Below are 18,284 nucleotides of genomic sequence, written 5' to 3'. Positions count from 1 at the left end.
CTTCATTGGGCAAGTCAACTTTATCAGTCATACTTTACATATATTAGTCTTCACTGGGCAAGTCAACTTTATCAATCATACTTTACATGTATTAGTCTTTATTGGGCAAGTCAACTTTATCAGTCATACTTTACATATATTAGTCTTCACTGGGCAAGTCAACTTTATCAATCATACTTTACATGTATTAGTCTTCATTGGGCAAGTCAACTTTATCAGTCATACTTTACATGTATTAGTCTTCATTGGGCAAGTCAACTTTATCAGTCATACTTTACATATATTAGTCTTCACTGGGCAAGTCAACTTTATCAATCATACTTTACATGTATTAGTCTTTATTGGGCAAGTCAACTTTATCAATCATACTTTACATGTATTAGTCTTCACTGGGCAAGTCAACTTTATCAATCATACTTTACATGTATTAGTCTTTATTGGGCAAGTCAACTTTATCAATCATACTTTACATGTATTAGTCTTTATTGGGCAAGTCAACTTTATCAGTCATACTTTACATGTATTAGTCTTCATTGGGCAAGTCAACTTTATCAGTCATACTTTACATACATTAGTCTTCACTGGGCAAGTCAACTTTATCAATCATACTTTACATGTATTAGTCTTTATTGGGCAAGTCAACTTTATCAGTCATACTTTACATGTATTAGTCTTCATTGGGCAAGTCAACTTTATCAGTCATACTTTACATACATTAGTCTTCACTGGGCAAGTCAACTTTATCAATCATACTTTACATGTATTAGTCTTTATTGGGCAAGTCAACTTTATCAGTCATACTTTACATGTATTAGTCTTCATTGGGCAAGTCAACTTTATCAGTCATACTTTACATATATTAGTCTTCACTGGGCAAGTCAACTTTATCAATCATACTTTACATGTATTAGTCTTTATTGGGCAAGTCAACTTTATCAATCATACTTTACATGTATTAGTCTTCATTGGGCAAGTCAACTTTATCAGTCATACTTTACATATATTAGTCTTCACTGGGCAAGTCAACTTTATCAATCATACTTTACATGTATTAGTCTTTATTGGGCAAGTCAACTTTATCAGTCATACTTTACATATATTAGTCTTCACTGGGCAAGTCAACTTTATCAATCATACTTTACATGTATTAGTCTTCATTGGGCAAGTCAACTTTATCAGTCATACTTTACATGTATTAGTCTTCATTGGGCAAGTCAACTTTATCAGTCATACTTTACATATATTAGTCTTCACTGGGCAAGTCAACTTTATCAATCATACTTTACATGTATTAGTCTTTATTGGGCAAGTCAACTTTATCAATCATACTTTACATGTATTAGTCTTCACTGGGCAAGTCAACTTTATCAATCATACTTTACATGTATTAGTCTTTATTGGGCAAGTCAACTTTATCAATCATACTTTACATGTATTAGTCTTTATTGGGCAAGTCAACTTTATCAGTCATACTTTACATGTATTAGTCTTCATTGGGCAAGTCAACTTTATCAGTCATACTTTACATACATTAGTCTTCACTGGGCAAGTCAACTTTATCAATCATACTTTACATGTATTAGTCTTTATTGGGCAAGTCAACTTTATCAGTCATACTTTACATGTATTAGTCTTCATTGGGCAAGTCAACTTTATCAGTCATACTTTACATATATTAGTCTTCACTGGGCAAGTCAACTTTATCAATCATACTTTACATGTATTAGTCTTTATTGGGCAAGTCAACTTTATCAATCATACTTTACATGTATTAGTCTTTATTGGGCAAGTCAACTTTATCAATCATACTTTACATGTATTAGTCTTCATTGGGCAAGTCAACTTTATCAGTCATACTTTACATATATTAGTCTTCATTGGGCAAGTCAACTTTATCAATCATACTTTACATGTATTAGTCTTCATTGGGCAAGTCAACTTTATCAGTCATACTTTACATATATTAGTCTTTATTGGGCAAGTCAACTTTATCAATCATACTTTACATGTATTAGTCTTTATTGGGCAAGTCAACTTTATCAATCATACTTTACATGTATTAGTCTTCATTGGGCAAGTCAACTTTATCAATCATACTTTACATGTATTAGTCTTCATTGGGTAAGTCAACTTTATCAGTCATACTTTAGATGTGTTAGTCTTCATTGGGCAAGTCAACTTTATCAATCATACTTTACATATATTAGTCTTCATTGGGCAAGTCAACTTTATCAGACATACTTTAGATGTATTAGTCTTCATTGGGCAAGTCAACTTTATCAGACATACTTTAGATGTATTAGTCTTCATTGGGCAAGTCAACTTTATCAATCATACTTTACATATATTAGTCTTCATTGGGCAAGTCAACTTTATCAGTCATACTTTAGATGTATTAGTCTTTATTGGGCAAGTCAACTTTATCAGTCATACTTTACATATATTAGTCTTCATTGGGCAAGTCAACTTTATCAATCATACTTTACATGTATTAGTCTTCATTGGGCAAGTCAACTTTATCAGACATACTTTAGATGTATTAGTCTTCATTGGGCAAGTCAACTTTATCAGTCATACTTTACATATATTAGTCTTCATTGGGCAAGTCAACTTTATCAATCATACTTTACATGTATTAGTCTTCATTGGGCAAGTCAACTTTATCAGTGATACTTTACATATATTAGTCTTTATTGGGCAAGTCAACTTTATCAATCATACTTTACATGTATTAGTCTTTATTGGGCAAGTCAACTTTATCAATCATACTTTACATGTATTAGTCTTCATTGGGTAAGTCAACTTTATCAGTCATACTTTAGATGTGTTAGTCTTCATTGGGCAAGTCAACTTTATCAAGCATACTTTACATATATTAGTCTTCATTGGGCAAGTCAACTTTATCAGACATACTTTAGATGTATTAGTCTTCATTGGGCAAGTCAACTTTATCAGACATACTTTAGATGTATTAGTCTTCATTGGGCAAGTCAACTTTATCAATCATACTTTACATATATTAGTCTTCATTGGGCAAGTCAACTTTATCAGTCATACTTTAGATGTATTAGTCTTTATTGGGCAAGTCAACTTTATCAGTCATACTTTACATATATTAGTCTTCATTGGGCAAGTCAACTTTATCAATCATACTTTACATGTATTAGTCTTCATTGGGCAAGTCAACTTTATCAGACATACTTTAGATGTATTAGTCTTCATTGGGCAAGTCAACTTTATCAGTCATACTTTACATATATTAGTCTTCATTGGGTAAGTCAACTTTATCAGTCATACTTTAGATGTGTTAGTCTTTATTGGGCAAGTCAACTTTATCAATCATACTTTACATATATTAGTCTTCATTGGGCAAGTCAACTTTATCAGACATACTTTAGATGTATTAGTCTTCATTGGGCAAGTCAACTTTATCAGTCATACTTTACATATATTAGTCTTCATTGGGCAAGTCAACTTTATCAGACATACTTTAGATGTGTTAGTCTTTATTGGGCAAGTCAACTTTATCAATCATACTTTACATATATTAGTCTTCATTGGGCAAGTCAACTTTATCAGTCATACTTTACATATATTAGTCTTCATTGGGCAAGTCAACTTTATCAATCATACTTTACATATATTAGTCTTCATTGGGCAAGTCAACTTTATCAGTCATACTTTACATGTATTAGTCTTTATTGGGCAAGTCAACTTTATCAATCATACTTTACATATATTAGTCTTCATTGGGCAAGTCAACTTTATCAATCATACTTTACATGTATTAGTCTTTATTGGGCAAGTCAACTTTATCAATCATACTTTACATGTATTAGTCTTTATTGGGCAAGTCAACTTTATCAATCATACTTTACATATATTAGTCTTCATTGGGCAAGTCAACTTTATCAGTCATACTTTACATATATTAGTCTTCATTGGGCAAGTCAACTTTATCAATCATACTTTACATGTATTAGTCTTTATTGGGCAAGTCAACTTTATCAATCATACTTTACATGTATTAGTCTTTATTGGGCAAGTCAACTTTATCAGTCATACTTTACATGTATTAGTCTTCATTGGGCAAGTCAACTTTATCAGTCATACTTTACATATATTAGTCTTCATTGGGCAAGTCAACTTTATCAGTCATACTTTACATGTATTAGTCTTCATTGGGCAAGTCAACTTTATCAGTCATACTTTACATATATTAGTCTTCATTGGGCAAGTCGACTTTATCAATCATACTTTACATATATTAGTCTTCATTGGGCAAGTCAACTTTATCAGTCATACTTTAGATGTATTAGTCTTTATTGGGCAAGTCAACTTTATCAATCATACTTTACATGTATTAGTCTTCATTGGGCAAGTCAACTTTATCAGTCATACTTTACATATATTAGTCTTCATTGGGCAAGTCAACTTTATCAATCATACTTTACATGTATTAGTCTTTATTGGGCAAGTCAACTTTATCAATCATACTTTACATGTATTAGTCTTTATTGGGCAAGTCAACTTTATCAGTCATACTTTACATGTATTAGTCTTTATTGGGCAAGTCAACTTTATCAATCATACTTTACATGTATTAGTCTTCATTGGGCAAGTCAACTTTATCAGTCATACTTTAGATGTATTAGTCTTCATTGGGCAAGTCAACTTTATCAGACAATTTCAGAGCACCATATACTATATATACTGGCTTGTAAATGCATCCAATGACAAACAAGATAGACACTGATCTGCCATGACATAATGCATTAGTGGATCAGGGTCTGTGTTTCTTCTACTGATTACTCCTTACAAACAGCATAGATCCTGATCTGCTGGCACATTATGCAATGACAGATCTGGGTCTGTGCCGTTTACAGTTCAACTCATCTGATAAGCGAGTATATACAATATATCATCATGCACAAAATGCACTTATATGCTAAAATCATAAACCTAGATCTGCTTATGTGGCTTTCACTGTATATTCTGCTTGCAATTTTATGTAAAGAGCAAGACCCAGCTCTACCAGTGCTTTATGCAATGGCAGATCTAGGTTTATGTTGTCTACAGTTGGGTGTAGCTTTTATGCATGGATATATATGATCAGTCTTTACAACACCATTTTGTTATGAAGTACCATGTATAATCGCTTATAAATCAAGTCCAACTGGAAAAACACAGACCCATTTCTGCTGTCGCATAATGTGCCAGCAGATTTGGGTCTGTGCAGTTTATTAGGAGTAATCAGTAGAACAAACAGCATATATCCTGATCTGCAGGTTCATTATGCTATGGCCGATCAGGATTTGTTCGCAGTTTGATTTGTCTAATTAGCGAGTATATACAGTAGGAATCAAGTAGGGCTGACTTTTTTCCTTTAAAGTGGGATAAGGTGAGGCTGAACATTTTTTTAAAGTGGGGAAAATGGGCACATTTCATTCAAAAAGTAAGGTGTATCTAAATAAATAAGATCAGAAATTAATATAATTTGAAGACGATATTCTAGAATGCCCTCTGCAAAGTTGACTCTGCCAAGTTGATTGAAATTGGTCCAGAGGTTTTTGAGAAATTTAAAATAGCAGATGAAATTCATGACTGAAAATGATGGACAACAACGATGTAAAAATTTGCAATCCAAGTCATAAAACCAAGAGTCCCAATTTTGATATTTTGTTTTTCTTCCATGTACAAAACTTAAAATCAAGTATGTATTAGTGTCTCAATCATTGGATTGCTATTCAGTTACAGCTAAACAATCTTCTTTCTTAATAATTATGTCATTAGCTTAATTCCATTTCAAGTCATTATATTTTCCAAGACACTGGAAAAAGAAACAATTGACCATATTCTTGTAAGTGGTTCTCTACCATGTCTGACCAGCTGGGTCTTTGTTGTCTAGCTTTGGAGAGAGGGGAGGCCTCAGTGGTGTAATATTTAAAATGCTAAGTCATATTGGCAAACTACTGTTTATATCTAAAATTAAAAATACACCTGCTAAAGTTCTGTCCACCTCTCCGATTTCTACACTATAGTATAGCTACATCATTTCTTGATATAATTGTCCACTCCAATAATTATTATCTCTCCTATCTCTATCATCCTCTAATAAATCCCTTTATGAAGTTTCTCTATTAAGTTCCCATCTCATATCTTGTATCTCCTAATTCTGTTCTCTATCTCTGTCTTTATCTGTGTCTTAAGTCCTCATCTTATACATCTGTTTCCATCTATTCTTGTCCTATATCTATCTCTATATACTATATCGTATAACACGGGATCCACTTCCCTCGCATACAGAATATAATTGGCTAACCATTACTAAATGAAGAACCCCCTTCCCCAACAGACCATACCATAACTAAATGTAATACACCATTAAAAAGAAAATTACCCAGTTATCCAGATTTATCATGATGCTGACCTAGAATGATATGACCCAGTTACCCAGGTTTGTTACAGACATCCTGAATCCCATAAACCTGGCTAAATATTGATATGTTTTCCAAATTCTCACTGCCAACTTCTTGTTAGATAGAAATCTGATACTTGTAAATCTCTTAGTCACTTTCTGTCTGTTCAGGGTTGTACATCTTAACCTTTTCCCATAATGCCTTTCATCATATTCCATTTCCTTTTTAACATTTCATCTTTAACACAATCTGCTACATTCACCTCTTATTCTTGTTATTGTTAAGAAATTTCTCAGCAAGTTTAGGTTCAAAATCCTAAAGTTTTGGACCTTGTGTTCCTTAGGTTACTACTGCATTTATTTTTCCACAGCCATGACAGCCTGAGCATAAAGCTAATACTGTTCAATTGTTTTCTCATTTTTTTGCCATTGGGAATGTTCTATTTGATGAATCATTCCACAACTCAGTCTTTTGGTGTTCTGTATTCTTTATCGAAAGTAGGAGCATCTACTGATTTATGTTGGCCTATCTCATGGGAAGCATGCTCATTTGCAGCCTTGTGCTTGGTACCGTAGAAATGTAAAGTTGCCATCGAAATAGTACATGTAATAACCACTTGAAAATTAAACTACATTTATACATGACCAGCTGCTTTTACAAAGATTTGTGGTGATTAACACTGGAGTTTGTCTTCCTCCAACAAACAAAGTCCAAAAATCTTGGCACTATTTTTCTTAAATATGATATATGATAAAATGAAAGTGTTCAAAAATCATGTAAGGATTTATAATTGGAATAAAAGTGTGCTTAGTGATGTTTGTGAAAGAAAGGTATCATATCATGCAGATTTGTAATTAGTCTTTTGACCATTAGGAATTGAAAACAATTAACAAGTATCTTAATCTCCTTGTTTGCTAAGATCTAAACTATGCAGCCTAATCCCCTAATCCAATTAAAATCACTTTATCTTTGCTTGATAATCCACACACCACATGATTAATATTCAAGGAGAATTTCAAGGACAAAATAAAAACATGCTTATTGAGGACTGAGCTGTTGAAATTATCATGCATCCAAAAAATGAAAAGTATGCATACTTTTATGCAGATTTTGGCATTCTGCAGAACCCTGTCTTACAAACTTTCATTAGAAGGATTGGCACATGTACAGCAAAGGTTTGACACACCATAAATTTTGATAAACTGGAAAGCAGTGTATTTTTTCTTGCATTTTCTTTTTCTCAAACATGTGTCCTCATATAAAGAAAACGACATTCCTATATTTTAAGAGTCATACCCTCATTTAAAAATTGTGGGATTTTTTTGTTTTTAGCTCCAATGGTCATAGACCAGAAGGCCTATGGGATGGTCTGTTGTCCATCATCTGTTGTGTGACATCCATTTATCCGTTAGCACAAGTTTGTTATCAGTACTCCTAAACTACTTGGAGGATTGCTATGAAACATTACACACACAGTTGTCCAAGACTGAGTTGGTCCTAAATGAAAATATTGACTATCTTAAAATATGGATATCACTAATCTTCCTGAGTGCATAGTCATAGCAACAATCGGTTATACTAAACAATTTCTTATGCTGTCTTGTTGGTCCTAAATGTAAATGGTGGCAATCAAACATTCAGTATGCCTGCAACAGTGGCCATCTTGAAAATTTGTTATCACTATTTCACTTGAATGAAAGGTCATAGCATGGGGTTTTCACCAAAAGACTTTGTATGATGTCCAGTCAGCTGCTAATGAAAATGATGCTGATCTGACTTCTAATATAGCTGCCACAATGACCATTTAAAAAATCTTGTCAATACTTTTCCTCCTCGACAGATGGTCAGATCAACATTGTGCTTTCATGTTACATAGTTGCTCCTAAATGGAAAATTTATCAATATGATATCCAACACGGCCACTATGGCAGCCATCTTGACAATCATGCTATTCTCATTCCTCCGAAAGAAGACTTCTTATGATGTAAATGGTGCCAATCTGACATCCACCACATCAGCTAATTAAAAAATCTTGTTATCGCTGAAGAATATCAGAGATGATTACAACACTTAGCAGTTAACAGGAAAAAATGGATCAATCCAGAAGTCCTGAATAGAATTTTCAGTCATTAGAGTTTCAGTCCCTTGTGTTCTTCCTTGTTATGTCATAAATTCTTATCAAAATGGTATGAATTTCTGGCTACCACAATGATTTGGCATATATATATATATATATATATATATATATATATATATATATATATATATATATATATATATATATATATGTCTGAATCCAGAATCTGTGCAAACCTCAAAGCTTAAATCTGAAGCTCCAAAGTAAAAAATATATTTTTAGTTGCCAAATTTCAGTAAAGTTAACTACTGTATATACATTTTTAGGATTACAGCTAACAGAAATAATTTTACTGAAAAAGTTAGAAATTTTAAGTCTGAATTAATTTTTCATGAAAGTTAGAAATTTAAGTCTGAATTAATTTTTCATGAAAGTTAGAAATTTTAAGTCTGAATTCAGTTTTCATGAGTTCAGATTTCCTGCTCCAAACGTTTGCTATCACAGTAAAATAAGAATGATCAAAAGTTGTAGTGACATAAATTACTTACCTGGCTCCATCAGTTGTAATGCCACAAGTTGCAGTGACACAAATTGCTTACCTGGCTCCATCAGTTGTAGTGACACAAATTACTTACCTGGCTCCATCAGTTGCAGTGACACAAATTGTAGTGACACAAATTACTTACCTGGCTTCATCAGTTGTAGTGACACAAATTACTTACCTGGCTCCATCAGCCATAGGCTTTGTGTCGGGTAACACTTGGGCCATTAACTCATAGCATGGCAGACAGATTCCAACCAAAAAGCCAACCTAACAAGGAAATAACACAGATACGATTAGCTTCAGATGCCACTATTGTTTTTCCAAAATTTTAATGAGGTCCAAAATTTTTAAAAACACACAGTATGGACCTGATTTAAAACAAAATTTTAAAATTATTTCAATCACCTGAAATTTTTAATTTCTCAAGATGCAATGAATGAGAAGCCTTATACAGTTAGATGGATTTTTCCACTTAAATACCTAGGAAATCATGGGTATTTTGTTTATTTGTTTTTGTTGTTTTTTTAAAGGCACGATTGCGATTTTTCTGCAGTACATTAATGGATTAAACTGATAGTTATATATGTATAGGCAACCAACATAACAGAATGGAATAACCATATATACTCACTTATAAGACTAGTCAAACTGCAACTGCACAGACCAAGATCTACCATTGCATAATATGCGGCAAATCTGGGTCTATACAGCTCATTTGGAGTAATCAGTAGAACTCTTATCAACAGGTGCATTATGCTACGGCAGATCAGGAGCTTTATTGTTTGCAGTTTCACTCTACTTATAAGCCAATACATGGTAATTCTGAAATGTCTAATATGGATAAATAAAAACAGAAAAAAATGAGTTACTATTATTACTCAATTAACATCTTTTAGACATGAAATATCTAGTGCAGCAATTCTCATATCATGGAACACTGTTCAGTTAGCAAATTGTTTCAGCTGTGTATCACCAGGTAACGGTTTACTACAAGCAGAACTGATATGACTACTTTGAATGCATATTAGAGAATCCAATAAAAACAATATACTGCCTTTATTCAACTAATTTTTTTCAGTAGGGTAAGAAGTAGCAAACAGTATACTAACTTTGCTTTGTCATATTTGACTGTTACTATTGATCTTAATTACTCTCTTAATTGGTAAAATTAAAAATAGGGGAATATCAGTAAAACTGTTGTACCTCAAGTTGTGGCAGCTCATGCTTCTTTTCCCTGTCCATCATGGGCATTGGAGTCATTCCCCTTTGTTTCTCCTCATCACCCTGCCAAGGAGATACAAATATCAAGAGACTGATGCATTAAAATGCAATGTAGCATCTGTGTTAAATGGTTTTGCTTTTGGGGACTTGTATAATTACAAAAGTCATAGAAAGTCCCTATAGTATTATGCTCTGTTAATTCTTACTCAGGCCTGTAAAAGACCAAATTAACTTTGAAAGAAAAAAATCATGTATGGCTATGTTTTTATATACTGCTAATAAAGTTCCCATGCATGATTTGGGGGTAACTTTTTATCTTCAAAGAATTCAAATTTAAATGCAAGTACAAAAATTCAATGCTTTATTAAATCTACTTAAAATGTTTGTGAAGAGAATGGTTTAAATAACAATCCTTGCACTGTGACTAGAGAACATGTATTTCAAAACAGAAATATGAAAGAAACTCGTACAGTTTATAATACAATTTTAATTTGGCATGTGGTTTTCTTATGTTGAACTCGGTAAATCTTTATTACATTCCTAACTTGTAACATAAGAAGTTATAAGCCGTATGAAACATCTTAAACAGTGGATTCGGTGATCATGTTGTGACCCATCATAGGTAACAGTGTTATTAACATTTTAAAAAATACGGTTTGCTAATTATTTGTAGATGTGACAGAAAAGACAAATCAAGTCAGGACAGATCAAAGGATTTAAAAAACTTGTTCAGGATTTTGATCTCAATAGAGGAAGGGTTTTCTTCAACCAGATTTACATAATGCAAATGGACAAAAATTACAGCTATTGAAAAATTTACATTTTTAAAAGATTAAAATATGCACATCATCTCATCAAATCTGTTCTTGTACAGTATCTCTTTGCCATTCATACTCTTCTTATATGTAACCCAAGTAATGGGGGTGGGTATATTGGTAGCAGTCCTTGTCGTTGATAATCTTAACACTTATGAGTGATGTATAGTTACTGAATCCAGATTTCCTCCTGAACCAGCTTGAATTTTTCTTAGAATGGAAAATGACCTTTCAGTGTCTGCATTGGAATTTGGCAATGTTAATACCACTCGAATGATACCACCAAGAAGTTTATATTGTTTCCTGCCAGTGAGTAGATTCCGATTACCAAATGCTTGCTGAAGATTGGTACTGCATTGGTCTAATGTTGTTTTAATGTCAGTAAGATTCTCCACATGAAGTACAAATGTGTAAATTTTACCATCACACCTTTTGTTTCTATAAGCTTAATTTGCAAACAGCTTTGTTGTCATCACTATCATCACTATCTTTAATAATGAAAATAAAAATCCAGAAAATGATTATCATTTACTAGTTCCATAGACAAAGTCCCCCATTCATCCCAGGAAATACAAATTTTGATGGGAACTAGTTACCTATACTTTAAACTGGTTTAAATAAATGTTTTCAAAGGATTAAATCAAGTTGGTGTTTATATCAGATTTTGTGATCATTCATTTATTGTAGTGTTGAATGGATGTTTTGCCTACAAAGTATGTGTGGTAACTGGTCAAGCAGCAGGGAAGTTCTACAGACCAGACGGTTCCGCCAAAATAAAGCCTCCTACGAGAACTTTCTCCGTAGAAGCCTCAGATTTCAAAAATAAAGCTTCCCACGAAAATTAATTTGCGTAAATTCGACCTTGAGTGCATTTTTTGTGAGCAAAATCAATGATTCTGGACAAGGAAAAAACAGATCTTTTCGGGGGGGTGGGTGGGAAATTTATTCTGGTGTTTTTTTTGCACAAAGGATTTGGCTGCAAGTCTCATGAATAAATTTGATCGAGACCGATTCGATATCTACTACGCGGATCATGAAGATTAATCGTAATAAAACCGTGCGGTGTTGCCTGAGCGCGGCTGAAGAAATTTTTGAATTTGTTTATGTCCATATCGCCGTTGCACCAGGTCTGATGAATATTTCTTAACGTGTGAGTATCGACGCCATTGAAAACCGATAAGATATTGCAATTGTCTCTAATTACCTTTGGAATCTGCGTATATCGCTGCGTCACGTAAATAACATCAGTGTTCTTGTGTCGGCCACGCGAAAATATCCTAGCCGGATTGGTCTGCTTATCTAGCATGACATCATCGAATACGACAAGATTATTAACATCGCCATCTAAATTTTCCACGGATGGAGCTTCATTGATGTCTGTGATAAATTCTATCGTGCCCTCGTCGGTATTGTCACTGAATTCCTTTAGTACTTGATAACATCGCTGATCATCAACGGACGGTGCAACCAAGTACAATTTATCCCATTTTAGCCATCGCATTATCAAATTTAACAACAACTGCGTCTTTCCAGATCCTGACGGGCCAATGATTATCATTCTAATCGAATTTGGTAACACCGCGTTATGTTTTATTTGCTCGCGTTTCTTCGTGGCGGAAAAATCAATTACATTCATGTTACTAGAATACATGGATCTATATTGTGTTAAGTGTCGCACGCGCACAGCTACGATAAATCCAATCGAAATCGTCACACGCAACAACAGGAACGCAATCAAGGGTGAATGCGCAGTTTGCGGGACTCAGAAGTTTAAATTTGTAAAAAAAAAAATAGAACCGGAGGAGACATTACCGCCTCCATGAAAAATCTACCTGGGCTGCCTTGGGCGAAATATCCCGGAGAGAAGCATCTACCAGGATACAATTACTGCGGACCCGGCACGAGGCTCGATATAAGACTCAATGAGTATAGCCAACCGAATCCCGGCGAAGATCCAATAAACGCCATTGATAACGCATGTTACTACCACGATCTTGCATATCGTAGCGGGGATTTACAACAACGACATCTCGCTGATATTAGGCTAATTCACGCAATAGACGCAATTCCTAATAAAAATTTCAAGGAGAAATTAGCGACTTGGCTGGTAAAGGGCGCGATGAAAGGTAAATTAGTACTCGGTGCTGGTAAATTATAATGGAGCAGATATATTATTCTCCGCGAGGATTTTGGCGAGGAAAATCAGCAATAGCCAAACTCGCCAAGGCAGCAAAAGTAAAACAGTCCGTTGCTGAATCGTGGCTATCGAAACAGGCAGTTTGGCAAATATATCTCCCCCCACCTAAGAAAATACTATATGCGAGTTTCACTGTCAGCGTACCTAATGAAGTCCATCAGGCTGATCTTATGTTTCTTCCTTACGATACCGTCGACGGAGTCACATACAAATATGTCCTGACAGTCGTTGATATCGCTAGCAGGTATAAAGAAGCCGAGCCATTATCGAATAAAACAGCAACGGAGATCGCTAAGGCGTTTAGCGAAATTTATTCACGATCCCCGTTGACATGGCCGAAGCTTCTCCAGGTTGATCCAGGTCGAGAATTTCTCGGCGCGGTTACTTCATTGATGAAAAAGAATAATGTTAAAATCCGTTGCGGTATTGTAGGTGTTCATCACAATCAAGCTATCGTCGAAAGATTCAACAAAACTCTTGCAGAACGATTATTCGGATACCAATACGCGCGTGAATTTATTCAAGATAATCGATCTCATGATTGGGTATCGAGATTGCCTCATGTGATTAACGCGCTAAATAACGAAGTAACACGAACAATAGCGATGAAACCTGCAATTGCAATTACAAAACCAAATATACCACTAAAGCGAGATTCCACAATTCCGCCTGTGCTAGGTAGCGTCACGGTCCGATATTTATATAAGGAAGGAGAAGCCGAAGGAGGAAGAAAAAGAGCAACCGATCCAAACTGGAGCGTCACAACACATAAAATATCAGCCGTAACAAGATCATCAGGAAGACCAGCAATTTATTTTCTAGATTCACTAGCGCCACAACGCGGATTTACCAAAGAAGAATTACAAATAATACCGAAAGATACTCAACTACCGCCAGCGTCATTAATGTGAAACCGAATTCTACCTAATTGAGATAATTTTCTTACTCTCGACACGGCCAAATAAACTAAATTTGACCAGGAAATTCTATCATCGACGATCCAAACTTGACAATCCACGGTCAATCCCTGCGATGAGTGAATCGTTGTTGCATATCCTAGTTTCCATGGCGATCTTTCTGCGTTTATCGCGTCATTGACAAGATTAATATCAACAAGAATAATATCGTTCAAAACCAATATCTTTTCCTCTCCGCATGGCAGAGTAACACTAATATTTTGTTTCCTGGTATCAGCGGGCCTGTAACACAATGGCACCTGCAACGTTGGAAATTTCTCGCAATGCAGCTTGAATAACATTTCCTGAATAACATCGCGAACAATTTTCCTGCTAGCAACGATCAAATGATCGGGACGCCACAAATTTAGAAAAATATCCATCGGAGTCTCGTCGATTATTCTTCTCATCACGTCACATTGAAATTTATTCGGTTGTAATCGAATTATTTTCTTAAATTCGGTCAGTAAAATATCATCGGATCTATAATCGGCGTCGATTTCCTCATAATAGTCAACGAAGCTTCTGAGCCATTCGTGAGGCGATTCACCATCAATAGGATCAGGCTGACCATGATCGCCGCACATTATCACGGCGGTATTTTTCCCCTCCAGCCAGATCAGGAACGATTTTAGCGTGATTAAATTTACTGTGCAAATTTCATCAAATATTATAATTTTGTTGATATATTTATTTCCCATGCGAGCCGAATCCCACAATCCACCGCTGTATTTGAAATAACTATGATACGTACTAGAATCAACGCCGCGTTGCTTTATTTCTCGCGCTAATCTGTGAGTTGGAGTCAACACTATCATATCGGAATTTGCAAATAAATTTATCGCTCGCGTTGTTTTACCGCTACCACCAGGACCATTCATGTAAACGAATTTGTTACGCGAAATCGGGTCAAATGCAGATGCAGCCGTCGATATTTCCTCGCATTTATCTCGATGAAATTTATCGCAATCTTCGACATCGGCGTCCTCACAATAATCTAGGATATCCTCGTTTTTTATCCTCCAAGTTCCCCAAGAGCCATCAGCGATTAAATTTTCTAGCCTGTATTGGTATTTCTTATCGATATAAAACGAATCCGTTGCAACCCTTACCGCGATATCAGAAAATTTATTTATCATCGATAGCAAATTTATACTCACATAAGCGAGCATCGACGATCTCAAATGTGTATACTGCGCTGATTCTCCATCGAGGTAGCTAATTACGGTACCCAACTTCGCTCCGTCAATGATAATATTCTCTCTGTTGCAGAATATCCCACGCGATACCGTATCGGCGATAATAAAGTCCATCTCGGCATCATTGATAAATAACCTAGCATGGCGGTGTTTATGATCAACGGATCCTCCTTGAGTAAATTTGCCAATTATTTTTCTTCCTATATCTTTCGCGTTTTCACAATCCGTTGGTAGCCACACTTCAGTTTGTTTCCTGTATGATATAATTGCCTCGCTCACCGTCAACGATATTAACATTGACGAATCCAGCATATATCTCAACAACACCATAGGGACCCATCTGCGCTGCGATAAATGCCGACCAAACCAAATATAACAAATTTTATGTAAATTTTCAGCAAACTCGAATGAAGTAACATAAGCGAATCCGGTCATGACAAAATCAGGCAACGGTCCGTTAATCGCTACCCTTGTCATCTCGTTGGTGGGATGGCCAAATTTAGCAAAATAATCCGCACAATCGCCATATCCGAGGAAACTTCCAGGATAACACGCGCTCATATCAACGGAGATCATATCTTCGAAATAATACTTGGTATTCCACAATCCGCCATGGCCGTACTCGATACAGCTAAGTTGAATATCAGTGAGAAATTCATTCCTTGTGGGTTTCCACGAATTTCTTTCTCTGGCAGCATGAGCAGCAACAGATGGAATAGTAAAGCAGTTCGTTAATAACTGATCAGGATTTGACGAATATTTCACCGCGATATTTTTCATCGATTCATGTAATTTTTCATCACGGTAAATATCTCCTCGTGGCAAGATAAACTGATCATATTTTTCTTCGCTTGAGAATAACCAAACCGATATCGGATCAGACGCGGCTAATATTTTGATATATCTGAACATGGCATCGGAATTGTCCTTTGCGGCATCTACGGGATAAAATTTAACAACACGATCCCGTGGAAATATCATCACCGACTGCGACCACGCATGTGAATTATGATCAACAATTTCGATTGGTACTCCTCGAGATTTATACGGCGATGAGTATAATATTTCTCCCGATAGCGTTTTTACCGTGATTGGAAATTTCAGTTTTTTACTCAACGCAGCTACATCGTCAATCGATGCGCCATCAACAACTGTCTTCACCCATGAGTTAATTTTATTCAACCTCAACTGGGTTAGACCAGATCCACGCCGGGCGTTTTTCATGTGCTCGATAACGCGCTCAGCCACGCAATTTATCATCGGTGATTCTTTCATCGCAGGTAGATTTTTCATGTCAGGATTATTATTTAGCCGATAAATTCCATAAACAACAGCGCTAGATGGATACGCCCTAGCATAATAAGGACCGTCAATTCCCAATAACAATCCTGGCTTCGAATTTTTATCAAGAACAACATTTTTCTTACTGCCACGTATTGGATCTCGTTTATCGCGAATAATCCAAGTGTCGTCAGGCATTTATGCGATAAATTTTATTCCAAAGATAAATCGTTCTTCTTTATGCGAGTTTTTTATGTGCTCGATTATCTTCTTGGCCCGCTCCAGATTCATCGTAGCATCAACAGAGTTAGTTTTCCATGTCGACCAAACATGAATCGCTCCATCATCGAAGAATTCCTTCTTGGCACGATCAACCTCGGGAATGATATATTCTGCCTCATCAAGATCAAATGCATCCATTATTATATTTTAGACAAATATCTAAATTATAATGAATAAATGTTCGTGGATACCAATCGGATCAACAAAATCATGCGACAAATCCTGTAGAGGCGAATATTGTGGCGCTCACATATATGCAATTCGACGAGGCAGTAAAGGACCACAGCGATGTTTAGTTTGCCAAGTTGGCACTCAAGGAAAGACACGGTTATGTTTGTCTTGTGGAGGGAAAAATTATCGGGAGTTACGGAGATATTATGAAAAGAGATCTTCCTCGATAATAACATGCGAAGAGGATTATATTAATCGATTCAAGGCAAATTATGATTTAGACATATAATTATTAAATAATGAACTTGAAATCAATGATTCCTCCAGCAACAATCACACACGAGTTCAGATCTCATCCAACAATTACCAAGTACGAGTCATCATCGGATGGTACCGTCAGAAATATCAAAACGAAGAATCGTGTTGGTCATGTTTGTAATTCAGGTTATTTATTATTTACCATTAGCAACAGAAAACAAAGAAGTGAAGGATATTTCTGTCACAGATTTATATTCGAGTGTTTTCATGGACTCATCAGGGATGGTCTTGTTATTGACCATATCGACGGAAATAAACTCAACAATAAACTTTCTAATCTTCGCGCGGTGTCTCAAAGCGAAAATTGTAGGTTCGGTAATACGGGTGGCATACGGCGACCAGCTAAGGCCGTCAAATCGATAAATCAAGAAACAGGCGACGAGCTTATATTTGAGTCGATAACAGCCGCTACGAAATATTATAATATTAATCCAGCATCGGTGCATCGTGCGGCAGAAGGAATTCAACATGCGACGTTTTCATATAATTTCGGTGCGTGGATCGAATTTTCCTACATCCCAATAATATTTGATTCGGAAAATGAAGATTTTGAAGAATAATTGAATATTACAGGATTGTATAATATGGACGAACAAAACATAAACAATATCATCGAAGCCATCGATGATCTGAAGAAAAAAATAAATCTTCCATCAGAGTTGGACACAAATAAAATTCGATCCGAATTCGAGACGATTGTTCAAGGGAAACTTGAATACAAATACACGCTACCATCCGAATATAAATTAATAAAAAAGATCCAAATTGCCATGTATCAATCACTTGCGACTGTCAGCGATGATC

General features: G+C 35.4%; 1 protein-coding gene across 7 annotated transcripts in view; it reads right to left on the bottom strand.

Moving 5' to 3' along the window:
- The window catches only part of LOC149806550 (putative 3',5'-cyclic phosphodiesterase pde-5), a 256,230-nt gene that overhangs the window by 14,271 nt on the left and 223,675 nt on the right, over positions 1-18,284 (bottom strand). For all 7 annotated transcript variants that reach the window (XM_089954339.1, XM_089954332.1, XM_089954365.1 and 4 more), the window contains 2 exons: positions 10,244-10,324; positions 9,219-9,307 (listed from right to left, as the gene is read on the bottom strand). In XM_089954339.1, coding sequence (XP_089810465.1) covers positions 9,219-9,307; positions 10,244-10,324 — 170 coding nt within the window. The remainder of the gene's footprint in view (positions 1-9,218; positions 9,308-10,243; positions 10,325-18,284) is intronic.

This window comes from Sinohyriopsis cumingii, chromosome 1 (genome assembly GCF_028554795.1).
Source record: "Sinohyriopsis cumingii isolate HCF-2022 chromosome 1, ASM2855479v2, whole genome shotgun sequence".
Lineage (NCBI taxonomy): Eukaryota > Metazoa > Mollusca > Bivalvia > Unionida > Unionidae > Sinohyriopsis > Sinohyriopsis cumingii.
Note: the sequence above shows the minus strand (reverse complement) of the source record. Positions and strands in the feature narration are given on the sequence as shown.